The 597-nt window shown below is 44.9% G+C and overlaps 1 protein-coding gene across 1 annotated transcript in view; it reads right to left on the bottom strand.

Annotated features, from left to right (window-relative positions):
* The window catches only part of LOC107578178 (sorting nexin-27-like), a gene marked incomplete at its 5' end in the record, with an annotated part of 6,170 nt that extends 5,577 nt beyond the window's left edge, over positions 1 to 593 (bottom strand). Inside the window, one exon of the mRNA XM_016264159.1 lies at positions 502 to 593. Within this exon, the coding sequence (XP_016119645.1) occupies positions 502 to 593 (92 nt within the window). The remainder of the gene's footprint in view (positions 1 to 501) is intronic.
* Positions 594 to 597: the final 4 nt, after the last annotated feature.

Below are 597 nucleotides of genomic sequence, written 5' to 3'. Positions count from 1 at the left end.
TGAACACTTTTATAGACTGCTTACTATTTAAAATGATCAATTATGCACTTCTCAGGACAAACGTGTCAGGAACTGCATTTATCAGCTGCATCAATGATAAGAGATCAATATGACAGCACGTGATCATGCATCTGTCATGTATCAACGAGTCACCGAGTGCGAGACTCTTCTAGATGTGTGACACATAGGCTTCAATGGAGCCACACACAATTATTGAATACACCAAACCAATGATCCGATTACACAACAACCGTTCAGCGTTTGAGAGCTTCCCAGTACGCGTTATCTGCTCAAGTCTTACATAATAACGACCTGTTTATTGTATTAGCAGGGATGTGTTGGCATGCACGGCCACGAAAGCTTAAACAAGTCCACAGCTCCCTATGCTAACGTGTAAAAATAACGTCAAGCCAACAGTGCGCGGTGTCAAACTGACTGACAGCAGAGCAATGCTGATTTCTAGGCTAAAATGAGTAATAAAGTGGAAAATGAAAGACTTACACCTCTAGTATTCGGTCTCCTTTCACTATACCGGCCCGGTCCGCCGCACCCCCGGGTAACACGGCGCTGACATGCTGGAGAGGAGCGTACAGCTCC

The sequence above is a fragment of the Sinocyclocheilus grahami genome, unplaced genomic scaffold (assembly GCF_001515645.1).
Source record: "Sinocyclocheilus grahami isolate Dianchi unplaced genomic scaffold, SAMN03320097.WGS_v1.1 scaffold9223.1, whole genome shotgun sequence".
NCBI classification, from domain to species: domain Eukaryota; kingdom Metazoa; phylum Chordata; class Actinopteri; order Cypriniformes; family Cyprinidae; genus Sinocyclocheilus; species Sinocyclocheilus grahami.
Note: the sequence above shows the minus strand (reverse complement) of the source record. Positions and strands in the feature narration are given on the sequence as shown.